Below are 19,969 nucleotides of genomic sequence, written 5' to 3' on the forward strand. Positions count from 1 at the left end.
ATTTCTATATTTACTTGTTTTCTTAATATACACACAGTTCAGTGTAAGGTGATATTGTACAGATGTTTTATGCATGGAAGAGTTCAAAGAGGCTCTGACCCAATGTGCTTTTGTTTTGTAGCCTTTATAAAGTCTTTTAATTAACTTGAATCTTTTGTAAAATGGTTTTGCTCATTATGGTATATCATTTTGTGTTGCTGTGCAACAATAGCCTCAGTAACTCTGGGCCTATACCCACCCCCAATCACATTCTTCTGTTAATGAGAAGAGAAATAATGGATATATTTTCTAAATGGTAACAAAAAAATCTGAAGATTTTATTCAGGGTTATTTTTACACACCCTTTTTCTGATGAGGTTTGTAATGATGATGACGGTAGGATTTTAATTTCTAAAAGTATATTACTGTAGTCCGTAATTTGTGCACTCTTGTGAAAAGTGATTTCTGAACTTAAGTCATTTAATTATTGAGACCACACCAAAGATGCCTAAATATTACACACTGCAGTTTGAAGACTCATTTGTATTTGAAGCGAAAACTCAGTCGTTCCCATTCAGGGCACGTCATCCAAACACACAATTTGTGAACAGGTGACCCTCTCATTCCACTTTAATGTCATCAATCAAAGCTATGTCAGCCTTATTGACCCTGCTTTATGTTTTCAATGCAGGACAAGTACGAAGGAAAATCCCTGTTAACTGATTGGATTTGGGAAGCACACTCATTGAGTGCTCAAATCCAGGATAAGCTGAGTTCCCTGCTGGAGGGCCGATCAGACCCAAGGGGCCCTGGACACACTCTCTCTCTCTCATGCCTGTGCTCCATTACCCGTGCCTCCCTGGGTGGAAGGCCACATCAGCATCCCCCTCCACTTGCTATAGACACGTCTTACACTTCAGTGGTGAATTCTGTGGCAAAAACAAGTCATGCAGGAGAATGGAGACATGTTCTTTCTGCTTCACTTATTTTAAGTTACCGATGATGAGATGGGGAAACTGTATCCACTAGTCTGCTTAATGAGTTTTTAAATGGTGGCATTAAATATCCTATGATTCAGGCTGTAATGGGGCTCCAGTAGGTGATGCATCCACAGCAAACGCTACAAAGTTGCTGGCTGAATATTTAAGTAACTGTAGTGAACTGAAACTAGGCCTTCAGTTGGACCAGTTTGAACATCAAAATCACATACTGCTAGTTCCCTAAAGGGAATTCATTAATGGTAACACAAAGAAATACTTTTAACAAAATATATTGCATGTCAGGGCGGCTCGGTGGCGCAGCAGGTAGTGTCGCAGTCACACAGCTTATGAGTTCGATTCCCGCTCCGAGTGACTGTATGTGAGGAGTTGGTGTGTTCTCCCTGTGTCTGCGTGGGTTTCCTCAGGGTGACTGTTTGTGAGGAGTGTGGTGTGTTCTCCCTGTGTTCCTGTGGGTTTCCTCCGGGTGCTCCCGTTTCCTCCGGGTGCTCCCGTTTCCTCCCACAGTCCAAAAACACACATTAGTAGGTGGATTGGTGACTCAAAAGTGTCCGTAGGTGTGTGAGTGAATGTGTGAGTGTGTGTGTCACCCTGTGGAGGACTGGCGCCCCCTCCAGGGTGTATTCCTGCCTTACGCCCAATGATTCCAGGTAGGCTCTGGACCCACCATGACCCTGAACTGGATAAGGGTTACAGACAATGAATGAATATTGCATGTTAATAGTGGAGGGAGGCTCTGACTTCAGTACAGTACTGTTAATGATGTTGCTTTTGACAACTGTGTTGGTGCGTCTTGCAATACATCTCAGAGATAGACCATTATTGAAATATCACTGTGGTCAAAACCTGACCAATTTCTGTAGCTTGCACACGACAGGTTAAAAAGCCTGGCTTCACATACACTGAAAAAAAAAACATGCCCATGGGACATGTTCATCCTTTTTTACTTTCAAAATTCAAAAGCAGTGAATGTGATTGGCTCAGAAGGTGCAGCTGCTACACAGATCCAGAGAACTCTGATCCTGGTTTCAGTCCTCGCCTCTGGTCACTCTCTGCAAGGACAGTATATTTCATGTTTGTGTGGGTTTCCTCCAGGGCTCTAGTTCTTATCCCACCATCCAGAACCACAGTAGATTGCCTATGTAAACGTCTACAGGTGTGAGTGTGTGTAATGCCCTGTGATGGACTGGCTGTACCTGTTTTGCAATGATCAAGATGAAACAGTTATACAACAAACAAACAAACAAACACAAATTATCTGTTCACAATAAAGTGCACATTTATTATACAAACTGAAATGGATGACTATAATGGACAAACTGATGGTTTCTCGAGGGTATTTTAGATTCTAACCGGTTTGTACTAGGTGGAAAACAAACTCAGAGCTAATAAAAAATAATCACTCTGGATATTAGCTTCTTTTAAATGTCATAAATGTAAATGTCAACAGTAGCTATAGTATAAATATTTTCTGTCATGGAGGTTTTCCAGAAAGCAGGATTTCTCAATTTAGTCAGTTAACTTAAGCCCAAAGTCATGCCTGTCCAACAGGAACAGTGCTGAGAGAGATTTTCGAGGTCTAGAATTTAGCTAAATGAAAAACCCTGCTTTGTGGAATACCCCCTGGGCTTTTATTATTTAAGTTTGACTGAATCTAGTCCCTTCATGTCCCATATATTAGCTCTGTGAATAGTTTCATTTCCATCAGGGTTGAGAATGAAATTAAAAGTTGACTTGGGTGGTAATGTTTTGAGCATTTAATGTCTTTCCATTAACTATTCATCCACTTTGCTAATGAGAGATCTCACAAATATGAAGAGTGGATTTTAAGTGGCTTATAAAATATTAATAATAAAACGCCTCTCTTTAAAATTAAATAAATTAAGCTAATTTGGCCCTGACTAATGAGATAGTGGAACATTTTGTATAATGATGGAAGTAAATCCTCGTATTTCAAAAGGTTTACAAGAATAGAAAAGTTAAAATAAAGTGGTTTTTGACCATCAGATCCCTCCCTACCCACCCCTCACCACCACCACCCCCTGCCCTCCCGCCCCCTTTCTGATTTAGCATCACTTTGTACTTACAAAGCCATGTTTTTAAATGTTTATTCTGCTCAAATTAAACATCTAAATCAAATAAAGCATATTATTTAAAGACAAACATGAAGTGTTAATGAAATTGGTAGAATTTGCAAAAGGTGTGATCCAGACAGCTAACAATGTATATTAAAATGTTGGAGTCTGGTATTTGTCCTCTCCAGGGCCTGTTCCTGTCTGATGCTTCTGGGATGGCTCTGCACGTACTGTGGCACTGACCAGTATACAGAACCCATTACAGAAAAGTAATGAATGCACTGGATTTTGGAGTGGACTGTCTTTTTCACACCATGAACCACAGTCTTAAGTGCTCTCTAAGCAGCTCTTAATAAGCTGGTCTAAAGCCCCCCTCTACAGCTGAGCTGACAGCAAAGCTGAATCCAAAGTTGACAAAGGCAGGGCTGTCAGGGGCATGCTGTGTACTGCAATTTTGGACAGTGAGGAAAAGTCATGGAGTGGGGTTATGGTTCAAATCCACTGGAAAAATAAATCCATGGTCCTAGAAATCCCTTCTTCAACCAGGATAAGCCATAAGGCCTATGAACTGGACACTCCCTTTATGAAAGTCTCTGACAGGGAGGCTTACAGACTCCAAAAAGGGAAATTCTGTACAATTATAACTTGGTGTGCTAGATTTCATAACATTCTGAAACTGATGCAGCAGCAAAAGTGTTCTGGAGTGTGCCATGAGGCCAGTGCAGAGTTCCTCTGTAATGGCTTATGTACTGAATTTATGGCACAAACATTATGTCAGATGTGCTCTGATATCTAATGCATTGTAATGCAAGCATGTCAAACCAAAATGTGTTTCTCTATCTAGGCATAGGCATATGAGGCTAGTTCATAAAAATGTGCATGCACTGTGAAAGTGACCTTTTTCTACACAATTAATTAAACGTTTGAACAATTGGAAAGTTCACCATGTGTTACTCAAACTTTTACATTCAGTCAATCTTCCTTTCGATTGTCTGTTCAGTTATTGTAACTGATTTGTCTGTATCAAGTTCAGTGTGGGGCTAGACTCTACCTCGAATGATTAGGTACAAGACAGGAACATACAGTCAATACCACCATTCATATTTGGACTGGGGAGAAAACCCATACAAACGCCTCAGAGAGTTACATGAGATAGGGATTGAATCCAGGACTCCAAAATCCTGGATCAATTAGAGCCATTTTAACACTAATATCAGACTAGATACTAGACTTATAGACCCACAATAACACAATGAGATGAGCACTAAAGGGGAGATGGTGTTTTATTGAGACCAAAAATGATAAATACGACTATGTTTTCCATTCTCAAGATGCTTTGTGAAAAATCTTAAACACAAAAAGGTTTTCTTAGGAAAATGAAGATAAAGCTCTGGGTTAATTTATCCCACATTCATGTCAACTTCATATTTATTTGGGTGTGTTAGGTGTTCCTGTCCTTGTCCCACACTTCTGCGTAATGCTAGCCAAGATGATTTATCAGATGATGAAAGAGAACTGGCAATTAGTGTTGTCTTCTAAAGGTGCTGAGCTCCAATGCTCATTTTACAAAGCTCAGAAGCATCTCGAGGGATATCTAGCTAATGGGTGTGATTAGGCTCAACTCAACTGGGGTTAAACTGGGTGAATGTCCACAAAAATTAACTCAGGAATCCAAGGTATGAAGCTGCATACAGAAGTTACTTTTTCAAAGAAGTGCTAGCCCTGTGCAGGTGAATAATACCTCCCAAATGGTTTGTGTTCCACATTTTTAATTTTCATTCTTTTAGTCTTCAAACCTTTGTTTTGTGCTGCTGTACAATAACCTTCAAAAAAAAAAAACACACAATACCAGAGACAAGAATAAGACAAATCTGAGACTGACAAATCAGATTAGGCTCTAGCTGCCCCAAGCCGTCTAGAGATATGTTCTGTCTGAAGTTGATCACACACTTACCTTTTTCCACAGAGCTCAGGGAGTCCTCAGCGTGCGTTATTGCAGATAAATCAAACTAATCAAACCCAGTGGGGCAATAGAGGACCTTGGCTAAAATCAAAAAGAAATAAAGTCGTTCCTCACCAGGCTAACACATCTCAGGTAGGGGGCAAATAATTACCCCGCCCAGAGTATTCACATAAACCTGCTGTTAGAGCTCCCAGCAGTAAACGCATGTCAGATCCCTCTCCTCATCTACCTTTTCATTTTAAATGAATGTTTGCACTGTGCTTGTCAGCACTCTTGGAATCGTTCCAGCTCATGGTATTCCATTTGTTTATTTTCTAGGGTGCTCTGTTATAGTCAAGGAGGAAAATAGGAATTTGGGCCACGTCTCTACCCACTTACATTGGCGCCGCTCACAAATGGAATACGCATGAAAGCGCATCGTCTTACAATGGCATTTTTCCTTTTGAAAATAAATTACAAGCCTACAGTTATACTGTATCAGCGATAACATTAATCACATTGCGGTGTATCTGCAGAGTATGTGTACGGATGGTGTGCGTGGGCATCTGTGTACGAAGGCTAGCACTTTATAGTTAAAACAACAAAATAAATAAATAAATAAATAAAATCAAAAAAGCATTTGACCCAAAACAGCATGAGCTGCACAAGCACATGTTTACATTCACAAATTACATATCACAGTGATACCGAAATGCAGCACTGAAAGATTTCCGTGATATTTACATTTTTTACAACATTTACATACTTTTCTAAGTTTGGAGAAGGGTTTTTGCTTTAAGCAGTGAGACAGTACACTAGGGTGACCAGATCTGAGATGGTGAAAAAGAGAACACATCTCTGGGGGGGTGATGGGGGGGGGGGGTGGACGACTACTGACGTGCAGACTGACCAATTAAATGTTTACAGAGAAGGTTATCAACCAATAACGGTAGCTCTACAGTCAGACCGTCCAATCAGAAGATTCTAGGCTACTTCACCACGCCCCCTTCTCACTCAAGCGAACCAATCGGAGTAGGGGAGGGGGCGACTAGTTCGTGAACGAAATGCTTCTCGAAGTTCTATGTAAGCTCTAGAAAAACAAAATCCCGGACGTTTGTGAAATTCCGCCCGGACATTTTTTTAAGTCTAAAAAAGAGGACATGTCCGGGTAAGAGAGGACGTCTGGTCACCCTACAGTACACTGAATTTTCATCATTAGCTCATATTCTGAGATACCAAATTGCAGAATACAATAAATAAAAATATTACATAAAAATGATTAGATCACTCACCTTTTTTTTGTCTCAAATAATTCTCCAGAGGCTGTTATTTGGTTTTTGTACATGGAATATTTGAACAGTGGTGTTTTGAACAGTGGAATATTTAAGTTTGTCTGTGTAAGTGTTTTGTGAGTGCTTCTGCATGTGTCCACACCTGAGAAAACTTGTGTAATTGTAGATCTGAGTCTCTCTCTCTCTCTCTCTCTCTCTCTCTCTCTCTCTCTCTCTCTCTCAGATTTCCTCATTTACCTTATGAATGCACTTAGGAGCAACACTAGCACACATGCTAATTGCACTCACTAGCATCTTGCGTCAGAATTAAGAGGATAACCAAATATGGATAAATAAACTTAACTACAGCTTCGCAGTTTTTTATGACATGACATAACGAGACACGTGGCTATTGTGTTTGTAGTCTCTTACAAGCTAAGACAACATGAGTGAACTAACATATTTACTGAGGATTCTTGATGATCTGGATAACTCACTCAGATTCGGTCACATGGACAGAGAAATGTACTGGAGTCTAATATGCTAACAAGATCGGAGGACAAATATCCTAATATAGTTAGCAAAATATATTCTCCTCATTATGCTTCACTGTGGTTACCTCCCTGACTCAAAGAGGCTGTAAGCTTCTATGCTTTGAATGCTCTAAGACTCATTCCAGCGCTAAGAGAGGAAAAAGATATCTTTCTAATGGGGGAGGGGGAACTACTCTGCTCCACATATTGAGCAGTATTACTGCATTTAACCCTTTTGTGCACAGTGTCAAATGTAGAGAGTTAAATAGTCCAATAACTAAGCGTACTCTATTTTTGTGATTGTATTTAAATAAGTGCTAGGTAGTCGCTACAGCTCCAGGATCTTGGATTTGTGGCTTCAGTGTCTGCTTTGTGTCAGAGTCTGTGTGGGTTTACCTCCGGGTGCTCTGGTTTCCTCCCACAGTCAAATAAAAAAGATCAGTGGATTGCCTGTAATAGTTCCATAAGTGAGAGCATATGTGTGATGCCCTGCAATGGGCTGGTGCACTGTAGAGTGTGTGTTCCTGCCTTACACTCAGGATGTAGCAGTCACAGAAAATGAATGAAAAATTAATTTTGCTTAAGTAGATCTCAGCAGACCAACTCGGAACATGGACTATGGGATAAAATGCTGTTCTAGTACTTATTCACATAATGCCAGTGTAGGTGTAAAATGCTATGAAATATAGGATTATGTACAAAAACTAGTACATATTATATTTGCTTGCTTTTGAGGTTGTGTTCACTGTAAAAATAAAAAAATACATGACTTTGTACAAACCTTTGTGAGTAAAGTCTATATCAGTGACTACTTAGGTCTGAGTATAAATATAATTGACTGAATGACTCCCTGGATCTAAACTGGACCTAATGTGCCTGTCTCTCTTCTGTCTCACTGTTTCTGCCATCTGCTTGCCCATATTGCCGAACCTCCCTTCCGCCCGATCTCCCGTGCCTAGCTTCAGACGTCACCGTTGGACTCCCCGTTGGTGTGCTGGTGGCCTGCGGCCTGGCTCTCCTGCTGCTGCTAGTGTTAGCATCTTGGAAGCTGTGTTGGGTGCCTTGGCGCAAAAAAGCCATTTCCTCCGGCTCTGCTCTCTCCCCGGACGAGTGCCCACACTCCCTGCAGCCAGAGGTGAGTAAAGGAGATGAAACCCATTTAAACCCACATTGTACATTTTTAGAAAATCATGTTCTGTGGTGACACTTCACACTGCATGTTGTTTTTCAATGAAACCATTCCATTAAAAAACAAAACAATGTGGGTGAGAGTGTGATACAGCAGCTAGACAGAGTGCACAGTGTGTGGCACAGCTGCTTTTCATCACTGAAAATCACAGATGTATGTGGGTAGGACAATTCATTCATTCATTATCTGTAACAGCTTATCCAGTTCAGGGTCGCGGTGGGTCCAGAGCCTACCTGGAATTATTGGGCGCAAGGCAGGAATACACCCTGGAGGGGGCGACAGTCCTTCACAGGGCAACACACACTCACACATTCACTCACACACTCACACCTATGGACACTTTTGAGTAACCAATCCACCTACCAACGTGTGTTTTTGGACTGTGGGAGGAAACCGGAGCACCTGGAGGAAACCCACGCGGACACAGGGAGAACACACCACACTCCTCACAGACAGTCACCTGGAGGAAACCAACACAGACACAGAGAACACACCACACTCCTCAAAGACAGACACCCGGAGCGGGAATCAAACCCATGACCTCCAGGTCCCTGGAGCTGTGTGACTGCGACACCACCTGCTGCACCACTGTGCCGCCCACGACAGTTTAGTCCCCCAATATTCGATTTGGTAAACCCTGGATTCTTTATTTTTTTCCCATTTATAGCACGATTAAGACTGATTTCCACAAGCCGAATAGGGCTCATTCCCAGTTTGGTAGGCACACCATGCTATACCAGTGACAATCCTTAAGCCATTTTTCTTACGGTATATTAACCAAGTCTGTAATGAGATAAACAATCCTTGTGAAAGAATGTACACTACACAATAGATCATCTGTCTATAAATGTTAACAAAAATGTTGTACAGCTGTGTACATGCGTTTTGGTCAACCCGGTCTCACACCTATTCGTGATATAGTCACATATACAGGGGACTGCAATTCGTGACATAGTCAAATATTTTCCACATTTTATGTAATTTTCAAAAGGTTAATACTGAAAATTACATTTTTCTAGTCTTAATTAGCTCCGATATTTTAGTAAATAATGAATTAGTAACGTTATATTTTCCGTATACTCCGGGTGCTCCGGTTTCCTCCCACAGTCCAAAAACACACGTTGCAGGTGGATTGGCGACTCGAAAGTGTCCGTAGGTGTGAGTGAATGTGTGTGTGTGTGTGTGTCTGTGTTGCCCTGTGAAGGACTGGCGTCCCCTCCAGGGTGTATTCCCGCCTTGCGCCCAAAGATTCCAGGTAGGCTCTGGACCCCCGCGACCCTAAATTGGATAAGCGGTTACAGATAATGGATGGATGGATATTTTCCGTAAATAAAACTAAGACGGTGGTTTTAATGGATGGTAATGACATCTTAATGAGGAGGAGTTGTCACGTTACTGTTGCATAACACGGCGCACGGATATGACGGTTTCTATGGTAACTACACATTCACTTATGATCGTGACGTTGTCGCATAAAATGACGAAAATATGCGACTATGTCATGAACTGCAGTCCCCTGTATATGTGACTATATCACGAATAGGTGTGAGACCGTGTTGTTTTGGTACAGAGCTAGGGATAGAGTTGTGGGCTTAAGTCCAGTGCATTTGACTCCACAGCTTTCAGGAAGAATTTGTTTAAATTGCATTACTTCCCTTTTTACACCCCACCCAGTTAATCCCAATATTTTGTTGCTGATGCCAAACTAGGTAAAGTCACCTACCAACGCGTGTATGTCTGGGTTTAGCACATAGCAATATTGCTAATTGCTGCTGACATATGAAGTTTAAAGAGTGGGAAGCAGGATTTCATAGCCAGCAAAAAAGACTGGGATTACAACACAGAGATGAACCCAAGGTATAAAGATCTGGGGCTTTGCTAAGAACATTCTGGGCTTAAGCCCCATAAGCCCACTCCTGGTGCTCCTGGTGTTTACTTCCACAAAATATTGACTCAGGTAGAAGTTAAAGTAGCCGAGCGCAGAAGCCAACTTTTGTATGTCGAACTAACTTCACAAATAAACTGCAGTTGAAGTGCGTAGCATATGCCGCAAATCTCAGCACAGGGACTGAAGTGTGTACAGCTGTTTTGTTAGTTTGTTAGTTTTAGTTTTGTTTTCTAGAATTCCTAACAGAGGTTTGAGTAGGTCAGTTCAGGTTTTGTCAAATAAACAGAATAACATTAAACACAAAGGATTATTTACTTAAATAATATATAATAATTTAAAATGGGGAAGGTAAGAGTGCAGAACAGTTCAACCCATGGTGAGCTCTGTGTTGTGTAGAATATCGTTTGCACATGTTTTTATTAATAATCAATGATTCTATGGGTAAATGTCTTTAAAAATATTTTTACCTAAATTTTTGGGGTCAAGTTAAATTTTTGACCACTTTTCTCTTTGTTTGTCACTGGCTCCACAGGATAGCTCATTGCACACGGAGGAGAACGTGTTCACATTGGCTTCGCTCGCTAACAGACGTGTGCCATTTCAGCTTAATTTCCTTTGATTTTCTTGTGTCACTGTTTTGTCCCCCTTTTTTGCCTTTTATCTCTGTGAAGCAGTTTATATGCAAGTGAAACTGCATTATAGCTTATTATTGTTTTACTCTCCCCTCGTCCCACAGCCTCCATCCCTCCTGCCCAGTCCCCAGCAGCCCCTGATCATGGCCGCAGAAAAGGTCAAGGACTCCTTGTCACCTGTGGGCTTCCTGGAGGCAGCGGTGAAGATCAGCCACACATCGCCCGACATTCCGGCTGAAGTGCAGCTCTCCATGAGGGAGCACTTCTTGCGGCGCACACAGCGCATGCAAAGACAGACCACAGAGCCAGCATCTTCTACCCGGTAGAAAACACACACATACACACAAACAGAACATGGAAAAGTCTATTTTAGTCTTTCTTCTCATATCAGTTACTAAACACATGTAATCAAACAGTACTAAATATGTCAGTACACTACATGAAATTTGAAGACGTCCTTATTACATAGTGAATTTAACTGCTTTAAGCTGCACCTATTATAGAATACAAAGCCCATTGCTAGACTGTAAAGCAGTTAAACTCCGTTCTTTGGAGAGGAGCACCCTCCAGTATCTTGGAATGGGTTGGAGTGGAGTTTGTGATTCAGAACAGATCTTGAGACATTAATACCTGACCTCGCTAAGATTTATGTATCTCAGTGATGTTAAATTCTTACAGTAATGTCCCAAAACCTGCTGTAGCAGCAGCCGGGTGGTGATGGGGTTGGGGTTGGGCAAACTACTTCCAGTTTTAATACTTGCTCCTGTTGTGCTTAAAAAAATATTTAATTAGTTAATCACAGCAGCACAATGGTGCAACAGGTAGCGTCGCTCTCCTGCAGCTCCAGAGTCCTGTGGTTAGGGGTTCGATGCCCTGCTCTGGGTGACTGTCTGTGAGGAGTGTGGTGTGTTCTCCCTGTGTCTGCGTGGGTTTCCTCCGGGTGACTGTCTGTGAGGAGTGTGGTGTGTTCTCCCTGTGTCTGCGTGAGTTTCCTCCGGGTGACTCTCTGTGAGGAGTGTGGTGTGTTCTCTCTGTGTCTGCGTGGGTTTCCTCCGGGTGACTGTCTGTGAGGAGTGTGGTGTGTTCTCCCTGTGTCTGTGTGGGTTTCCTCCGGGTGACTGTCTGTGAGGAGTGTGGTGTGTTCTCCCTGTGTCTGCGTGGGTTTCCTCCGGGTGACTGTCAATTTAGACACTAATGTGGCATTGCTGCAGGAGAGCTATGCTGTACTTACTTATTTTGTTTTGAAATATATCTTTAACATGGACACAATAAGAGCCCCTAATTGTGTGTCAGTTTGTTAGAAACAGCACCCATCTTGGCACAGTTCTTAACCATGGGTGAGTTAGTGACATGTAAGTGCCAGGACATGCTCCACCTGTCTGAAAATAAACTTCAGTACCAGACAGAGGCTGTTTGTTTAGAGACAGATCACTACGCAGCACCAGGTGACTGTTTACTCCACACTGTTACCAGGGTCCATCACAACTGCCAGTGAAAAGAGATCTATAGCACTCATGTCTGAAACCTGACAAAGTAAAAAGGCCTTTGGGAGCAGACTAATGCCTACACGTATATTATACTGAGTGGGTTTAATAATCCACTCGTAAAAAAAACATCAATTTCAATGGCAGAACAGTTGGATGTTGATGACACCATAAACTTTTAGAGGCATTAGAAAAACATCAGAGTATGTTGTATTGCAGGGGATAATGGTGCTTCATATCACTTCAAGGCTTGTGGTTAAATGACCTTGTAAGATTGTTGCAATTAAAGTTTACTTTCAGGCTCGTTATTAAATATTCATAAATCAGTGGCAGAGTGTCATTAGCCAACACTTGTCCCTTTTGCTTATTAGCTTGTTTCTATATTGGCTTCTCAGTCACACTGCTGAAATATAGCAGGTTTATATGGGCACAGGAGCGTAAATCTATACTAAGTAAATGTATTGTTACTTTAAAAGCATCAAATCCAACAAGAATCAAATACCACAGCATAGTTCTCCCCCTGTTTAAAACGCCCTGGTCAGAATGACCAGTTTCAGCTCCTGCTGTTATGTAATGAAAAGCCCTCATTTTCACGTTTTTCCTGTGGTGTCCTGTGCAGATTTCTTACTTTGCTCGCACTTTGTCCATTTTTGCTCTGTTCTCTTAGTTCTCCGCTCTCGTGTCTGCTCTGTCTGCTTTAACTTTTGAGTCCGTCTTTTGCACTCACGCATGAAAGTGACTCCATCGCTGTGGCTGGACTCACTCACTCATTTCGATGAAGGAACACTGCAATATTTATGACTTCCTTTCTGATGTCAGAAGTGGAGCCATCTTCTCTGAATAAGACAGCACACAAGAAAACTCACAGGCTTGGTCGTTGTGCAGTGTGTGTTTGTGGGTTTATAGGCTAAAAGTAAATGTGCTTTCTGAAAACAACCTGAGTAGAAGAACAGAAGCAGCTCAATAAACTACTTAAGGATCGAGGATTTTACTTGAATAAACGTTACTAGGTTCTACTCACCAGAAAGAAGTATGCACACCTTTTAAAAACATACAAAAGTTGTATTTGTGTTATCAACAAATCCATGAAAATAGCACAATGGCCGATTCTTGTAATGTCCTACTGTTACTGTGAACTACTTTGATGTCTATAATCCCAGAGCAAGTGCTGGTTGTGCATGTTCAGTTAATTGGGAGATGCTTAATCCTCCCTGTGACTGAATTAGAGCACTGTTCTTGTATCCACCCCCCATCCCCTGAAAAAAAATATTTGCTGTACTTAATTTATACATCAAAGCACAACATCTGACTTAGCCTCATCCTGCTGCTCCCTTCAGTGACTTCCATGTTACTAAGACTGTGATATCCTTCACTTATAAATGGCAATGGAAAGCAACTGGGGCAAAATTAATTACATCACCAGTGGCACCAGCAGTGCAGATAACAGTAACTGTTAATTTTTAAATAATAATCATTCATATCACTCATTAATATCTGGTGCTGAATTCTGAAATATTATGCAAATTATCATTTGATGTTGCTTCAACTGCTCTCTCTGTGTGTCTCATTTGCACCATCTTAGTGTAGATGTAGCTCTGGCAGTTCTGCCATCTGCTTACTGCTTGGTCTTTTCCCGTTGATCAGTATATGACACTGAACACAAATCAGAGACAATACTTAATTTGATTTTTGTCAAAGCGTCCATTAAGAACAAGTTCATTTATCAGAAAACATGCCAAAAACTGCAGGAAGCCCACACAGATACAGAGAGAACACCCCACGTTCCTCACAGACCTGATGTAAGGGACAGACCCCACAGCTGTATGGCGTTTTATAAATGACGTTTTTTCAGTGTTGTGTGTTTGTCCACATTTGAGCTATTATCATCATCACTTTCAGAGACTTCCTTCCAGACTTTCAAAGAAATATTCACACCTCCTTTTTTGTGATTCTCACAGAGGAACGTCAAACACCTTCAGTGACGGTGAGGTCTGGGCTCAGGAGCAGCTTGTGCAATGATCTGTGAATCCGTCTTTTCCCAGTGAGGGTTTCATAATAGCTTCATGTACTTTCAGACCCTTAGAGTTGATGAATTCTCACAGTGGTAAACGAATAGAAACTCAGATCTGAATGAATAGAATAATGTGTTTCTTCTTCTTCTTTTAGCCTCTGCTTTTGCCAGTGAATTACCTTTTATCTCCTGAAATATGTCCCGGAAAGTCAGGCATGTTTGATGCATGCCTAAAGGCTGCTTTGACAAAAAACTGAAATAAATGGTCATTGAATTTTGCAGAATCCCGTATGCAGGGCCTTCACTGTACAGGGAACAGCAATGTTAATCCACAATATGAGTAGACAAGCTCGGATTTAGAAGATACAGCAATGGTATTCAGAACAACTTGCCATTCAGATCATCACTGCGTGAGGTTTCAGCTTCTGATGCGAGACGGCACACAGATTCCCTAGACGACTCTGATGTCCCCCTCCTCTCTTAGCACAGACACAGTTCCTTCAAATGTCACCTGCATCTATACCAGCCAGAGACAGGTTGGCAGTCCAGAACGGTAAAGTTGCAGATACTTTCTGTCTCTGGAGAACATGGCTACATGTTTTACACAAACTACTATATAATGGCCATGTTGTTGAAATATACTAAAACTGCAGCATACCTTTCAATATACTACAAACACACTGATCAGCAGTTGATTAGTTGAACTCATAGATTAGAAACGGTTCTGAATAATTATGGATAACGTCACGATTGAAGGGAGGATGACGCACACACAAGGGATGACTTTTATTAACAAAATTAACGCACAAGCAGAAAGGAAACAGAAGCTAGAATAAACTGAACAGAACAAAACAAGAAACAACTGGGAACTGATGTTGACATGAGCAAACGTAAGACCTACACACAACACCAGACAAAGGAAGACTGAAACCTAGCAGTATATAAGCTGGAACACAGACAAGGAACACCTGGGAAGGACCACAAGAAGGCAGGAACACTGATTAAAAGGCGGGGCTAAGACGGAGACAGGAACCAAAACCAACACAGAGCCATGTGCCACATGGTAGACAAGGGAATTCAAAACACAGAAGTGTAACAGATAATCACAATTAAAATAGGTTTTTTACTATATATTTATGACTTTTCTGTGTCCTGATCATTAACTCCAGTACTGGGGTTACCTTATTTAGACATGCAGCTCTGAGTGTCATGTGGAGTCTGTATTCTACCGGGGACCTCTGCATTCTAGAGAAAATAGAAAAACCTATTCACAAACTGGATAGCATTTGTCCGATTAGGATTCAGAACGAGTCTTCCATCATTACACAGCAGGGACTCAGTCTCAGATCCAAGATGATCCACAGATTCCCCTTACAGACCAGTGATGTCTCACCTACCCTCTCTCTTTTTTCTCTCTCTTTTCCTTGGCCTTTCCACAGGCACAGCTCCTTTAAACGACACCTGCCTCGTCAGATGCAAGTGGGCAGCTTAGATCTTGGCAACGACTATGTAGACGTAGATGAGCAGCCCACAAGCATTGGCCGCATCAAGCCTGAACTGTATAAGCAGGCCACTCTGGAGAGTGAGGAGTCTGCCAAGAACGGAGGGGGTAAGACCTGCGGCAAGATTAACTTCTCGCTCCGCTACGACTATGAGAATGAGACGCTGCTGGTCAACATCCTCAAAGCCTTCGATTTGCCAGCCAAGGACCTGTGTGGAAGCTCAGATCCCTACGTCAAGATCTACCTGCTGCCTGACCGCAAGAAGTTCCAGACTCGGGTCCACCGCAAGACGCTAAACCCTACGTTTGACGAGTCCTTCCAGTTCCCGGTGCCCTATGATGAGCTCCCTGTCCGGAAGCTCCATCTCAGCGTTTTCGACTTTGACCGATTCTCTCGACATGACATGATCGGAGAAGTCGAAGTGGACAACCTGCTGGAAGTGTCTGATCTCTCCCGGGAGACTTCCATCTGGAAGGACATTCAATATGCTACGTCTGTAAGAGTCTTTTCTTCTTCTCAGCATGTTTTCACTCTGCCCTTAGTTGTCTTATGGTGCAGTATGGTTGCCTTAAAGGAATTTTCCAATGATTTTAACTAAATCTTTATCTGCTTCAGTTGCAGAATCAGGTCAATTATCACAGACACTTTGAAGAGTTTCCATGATTTTTATTCAAAGATTTTATCAAATATTCATTGGGTCCTAAGCTTGGAATTGAAAGTACATTTCAACTGAGGAGCAAAATGTGTGTTTATGCATGTGTTGTTAATTGGTGAGGTTTTGTTTGTGTAGTGTTTAAGTGCAAACTTTTGTCTTGTAAGGATGGTGGCATGGCAGGTTACTGTTGCAGGAGATTGTGGGTTCAAGTCCTGCTCTGGGGGACTGCCTGTGAAGAGTGTGGTGTGTTCTTCCCGTGTTCACATGGGTTTCCTCCGGGTGACTGTCTGTGAGGAGTTGGTGTGTTCTCCCTGTGTCTGTGTGGGTTTCCTCCGGGTGACTGTCTGTGAGGAGTGTGGTGTGTTTTCCCTGTGTCCACGTGGGTTTCCTCTTTGTGACTGTCTGTGAGGAGTGTGGTGTGTTCTCACGTGTTCGCATGGGTTTCCTCCGGGTGACTGTCTGTGAGGAGTTGGTGTGTTCTCCCTGTGTCCACGTGGGTTTACTCTGGGTGACTGTCTGTGAGGAGTGTGGTGTGTTCTCCCTGTGTCTGCGTGGGTTTCCTCCGGGTGACTGGCTGTGAGGAGTGTGGCGTGTTCTCCCTGTGTCTGCATGGGTTTCCTCCGTGTGACTGTCTGTGAGGTGTGTGGTGTGTTCTCCCTGTGTCTGTGTGGGTTTTCTCCGGGTGACTGTCTGTGAGGAGTGTGGTGTGTTCTCCCTGTGTCTGCGTGGGTTTCCTCCGGGTGACTGTCTGTGAGGAGTGTGGTGTGTTCTCCCTGTGTCTACTCCGGTTTCCTCCCACGGTCCAAAAACACACAGTGGTAGGTGGATTGGTGGCTCAAAAGTGTCTGTAGGTGTGAGTGCATGTCGCACTGTGAAGGACTGGCACTCCATCCAGGGTGTGTTCCTGCCTTGCGCCCAGTGATTCCGGGTAGGCTCCGGACCCACCGCGACCCTGAACTGGATAAATGCTTACAGACAATGAATTGCGTTCTGTCTCCATATTCAAATTTTATGCGTAAAACTTTTAACATAATCCAGTCTATAGATTCATAAGCTATGCAAAAGTAGCTTAACAAGTGGTGGTTTAGCAGCTAATGCTGAACACAAACAAACTTTCATAAATCAGGGACATGTCTAACTGGTTGAGTTTGAACTGGGTTTGAAACACAAACACAGAGTGGAAAGTGCATCAGTGAGTCTCATCTGTGAGTACAGTTAATTAGTGCTGCACAAATCCACTTCTGGCTTGGCCACTAAAAGCCCCACTTAACCTGACCACTGATGGTGATAAACATTGTATATGTTCAGCAATTTGAACAGCTCTACTGGATCTGATTAATTTTTTAACATTTAGACCATTTTAATGAATGCTGTTATTTACAAAACTGCATGGTTCAAGACACACACTGTCCCTTAATCGAAAAGCAGAGCACATTTTATTGATCTCAGTGGGCTATGTGCATGTGCTTTGTTTTGATAAGAAAACCCATTGACTTTCAGCGACACATCTGAATCAGATCTATTGAATTCATTGGTGTCAGGGAGTGGATGCTCAGGGGCATGGAGGATTATTGGTATGAACCTTTTAAACTCTTGCCTAGCATTCAGCGCTTTGTGATCTCCCTCGGGAATAGTGCACCACAAGCCTAATTAATGTCAGGTCAGATTCTGTCCTCATCATCTTCTCTCATTTAATGATATAGTCGATCTTGTTTTTCCAGGAATAGACTTACAGCACAGTGCTAGAATTGCCCTAAATGTACAACGGCTTTAGACACAGTAGATTTTAGAACACACTCAGGGCTCCAAATAAATTTAAACTGATAATCCTGCATCTCAAAGTATTTATAGATTAACATTACTTCATTGCATTTATTCGTGCATTTTTTCAACTCTCATAATGTCATCAGCAACTTGTCTTATCTTGACTATGAGTATTTTGTGTCTATGCACTGGTTAAAGACAAGCATTGGTATTTGAGTAATTAAGCATCATACTTATAAAATTCTAATGTATTTTCAATTAATACACTTATTTCCACACAGTGGGCGGCACAGTGGCGCAGCAGGTAGTGTCGCAGTGACACAGCTCCAAGGATTCTATTCCCACTCCGGGTGACTGTCTGTGAGGAGTTTGATGTATTCTCCCTGTGTCTGTGTGGGTTTCCTCCGGGTGACTGTCTGTGAGGAGTGTGGTGCGTTCTCCCCGTGTCCATGTGGGTTTCCTCCAGGTGACTGTCTGTGAGGAGTGTGGTGCATTCTCCCCGTGTCCACGTGGGTTTCCTCCAGGTGACTGTCTGTGAGGAGTGTGGTGTGTTCTCCCCGTGTCCACGTGGGTTTCCTCCGGGTGACTGTCTGTGAGGAGTGTGGTGTGTTCTCCCCGTGTCCACGTGGGTTTCCTCCGGGTGACTGTCTGTGAGGAGTGTGGTGTGTTCTCCCTGTGTTTGTGTGGGTTTCCTCCGGGTGACTGTCTTTGAGGAGTGTGGTGTGTTCTTCCTGTGTTTGTGTGGGTTTCCTCCGGGTGACTGTCTGTGAGGAGTGTGGTGCGTTCTCCCTGTGTCCACGTGGGTTTCCTCCGGGTGACTGTCTGTGAGGAGTGTGGTGTGTTCTCCCTGTGTCTGCGTGGGTTTCCTTCGGGTGACTGTCTGTGAGGAGTGTGGTGTGTTCTCCCTGTGTCCGTGTGAGTTTCCTCCGGGTGACTGTCTGTGAGGAGTGTGGTGTGTTCTCCCTGTGTCTGTGTGGGTTTCCTCCGGGTGACTGTCTTTGAGGAGTGTTGTGTGTTCTCCCTGTGTCTGTGTGGGTTTCCTCCGGGTGACTGTCTGTGAGGAGTGTGGTGTGTTCTCCCTGTGTCTGCGTGGGTTTCCTCCGGGTGCTCCAGTTTCCTCCCACAGTCCAAAAACACACGTCGGTAGGTGGATTGGCGACTCCAAAGTGTCCGTAGGTGTGAGTTTGTGAGTGAATGTGTGAGTGTGTGTGTTGCCCTGTGAAGGCCTGGCGCCCCCTCCAGGGTGTATTCCCGCCTTGCGCCCAATGATTCCAGGTAGGCTCTAGACCCACAGCGACCCTTAACTGGATAAGGGTTACAGATAATGAATGAATGAATGAATTTCCACACAGTGTAATTATAACTACATAGAACAAAACAGTTCAGCAGTACGTCAGAGTCTTTTGTGAGAAGTACACTGTGGAAAGGACACCTGCTCTCTCTGTATATGCATCAGAGTTATATGTGAAAAAAAATTTATTGTCAGTGCTGAAAAAAAGGGCAAGGTCACCTGTTACAGACGTGATTTTAATCAGTAAATCGTGCAAAGCTAATATAAACAGGGCCCAAAAAACGAGTAGAGCAGAAAAGAGTAGGTACCGTGAAGTGGTAAAGCACCGTGACTGGATAGCAGCAGTGTTATCAGATTTGCTTAAGAAATCGCTTTGCTGTGGCTTGCAGTATACTACAAACATTGGGTAAACGCTCATTGTGTTAAGAATTAAAACTGCTGCAGTGCTCAGTTGGGAGAAAAGGCATCAGAAACACTGCATTCAATTCTGATTTATAATCTAACTATTTGTACAGAACGTACTGTGCCCTTCCTCCAATCTGAAGACGAGAATGCAGTAAAGAAGTTATGATATTACTTTTGGGTACAGATACTGGGTAATAGGATATTCTGCTAAAAATGTAATATATACAACACAGGCATAATAGGTAAGATAGGTGCAAAAAGCCTTGGCCTCTTGTTCAGGTCAGCTGCACAATCATAACTCCTATGATAGCATAGACAGAGCATTGTGAGGGATTATGATTAGGTTGTGA

The 19,969-nt window shown here is 42.7% G+C and overlaps 1 protein-coding gene across 2 annotated transcripts in view; it reads left to right on the forward strand.

The window, feature by feature from the left end:
- syt6a (synaptotagmin VIa) overlaps positions 1 to 19,969 on the forward strand; it is a 93,720-nt gene that overhangs the window by 58,008 nt on the left and 15,743 nt on the right. Inside the window, exons 2-4 of one of the 2 annotated variants that reach the window (XM_066670972.1) lie at positions 7,758 to 7,933; positions 10,612 to 10,829; positions 15,442 to 16,000. In XM_066670972.1, coding sequence (XP_066527069.1) covers positions 7,758 to 7,933; positions 10,612 to 10,829; positions 15,442 to 16,000 — 953 coding nt within the window. The remainder of the gene's footprint in view (positions 1 to 7,757; positions 7,934 to 10,611; positions 10,830 to 15,441; positions 16,001 to 19,969) is intronic. The other variant, XM_066670973.1, reaches the window with a different exon arrangement.

This window comes from Hoplias malabaricus, chromosome 5 (genome assembly GCF_029633855.1).
Source record: "Hoplias malabaricus isolate fHopMal1 chromosome 5, fHopMal1.hap1, whole genome shotgun sequence".
Classification (NCBI taxonomy): Eukaryota; Metazoa; Chordata; class Actinopteri; order Characiformes; family Erythrinidae; genus Hoplias; species Hoplias malabaricus.